Here is an 802-nt window from a genome sequence, read left to right as displayed (position 1 = left end):
TCATTGTGGCTCGTGGCTCTGCTCGGTGTCCTCCCCCCTCCCTCTGCCCACTGTGGACCCACTGTCGCTCCTGCCGGCCCCCGCCTCCCCCGACCGCTGCTCCTCCGCCTGGGGGAGGAGTTCTCCCTGCGGCTGGGTGGAGGTGGACTCTCCTCCCCTGTTGCTGCTCCAGACCTCTTCATCTCCTCCTCCTCCTCCTCCTCGGGGGTGAACCAGGCTCTGCTGCAGCTCACACAGCGCCTCCTGCAGGTGGAGCAGCAGCAGCAGGAGGAGGAGGTGGTGGAGGAGGAGAAGGGGAAGAGGTCCGAGGAGCCTCCCATCTCTCTGGACCTGACCTTCCACCTCCTCAGGGAGGTGCTGCAGATGGCCCGGGCAGAGCAGATGGCCCAGCAGGCCGACAGCAACCGCAGGATGATGGACAGCTTCGGAAAATAAAAGACTTTACTTCCTGTCCAGTGTCGTCATCACTGTGTTTTTACAGTCTGAGCTTCATTTAGCAGCTGCTTCACCTTGGCTTCACTTTAGCTTCACTTTAGCTTCACCTCAGCTTCACCTCAGCTTCACTTTAGCTTCACCTCAGCTTCACCTCAGCTTCACCTCAGCTTCACTTTAGCTTCACCTCAGCTAAACTTTAGCTTCACCTCAGCTAAACTTTAGCTTCACTTTAGCTTCACTTTAGCTTCACCTCAGCTTCACTTTAGCTTCACCTCAGCTTCACCTCAGCTTCATTTTAGCTTCACCTCAGCTAAACTTTAGCTTCACTTTAGCTTCACCTCAGCTTCACTTTAGCTTCACCTCAGCT

The 802-nt window shown here is 55.9% G+C and overlaps 1 protein-coding gene across 1 annotated transcript; it reads left to right on the top strand.

Moving 5' to 3' along the window:
* Positions 1-6: 6 nt before the first annotated feature.
* LOC111658937 (corticoliberin-like) lies at positions 7-435 on the top strand (the record flags this gene model as incomplete). The annotated part of the gene is made up of 1 exon (XM_023411658.2): positions 7-435. A coding segment is annotated over one exon (429 nt), but the record flags the coding sequence as incomplete, so codon positions are not given.
* Positions 436-802: the final 367 nt, after the last annotated feature.

Source organism: Seriola lalandi, unplaced genomic scaffold, assembly GCF_002814215.2.
Source record: "Seriola lalandi dorsalis isolate HSWRI2012SDOR001 ecotype SW California unplaced genomic scaffold, Sedor1 jcf7180001980903, whole genome shotgun sequence".
Taxonomy (NCBI): Eukaryota; Metazoa; Chordata; class Actinopteri; order Carangiformes; family Carangidae; genus Seriola; species Seriola lalandi.
The sequence above is the reverse complement of the archived record's forward strand: the minus strand, read 5'-3'. Positions and strand labels throughout refer to the sequence as shown.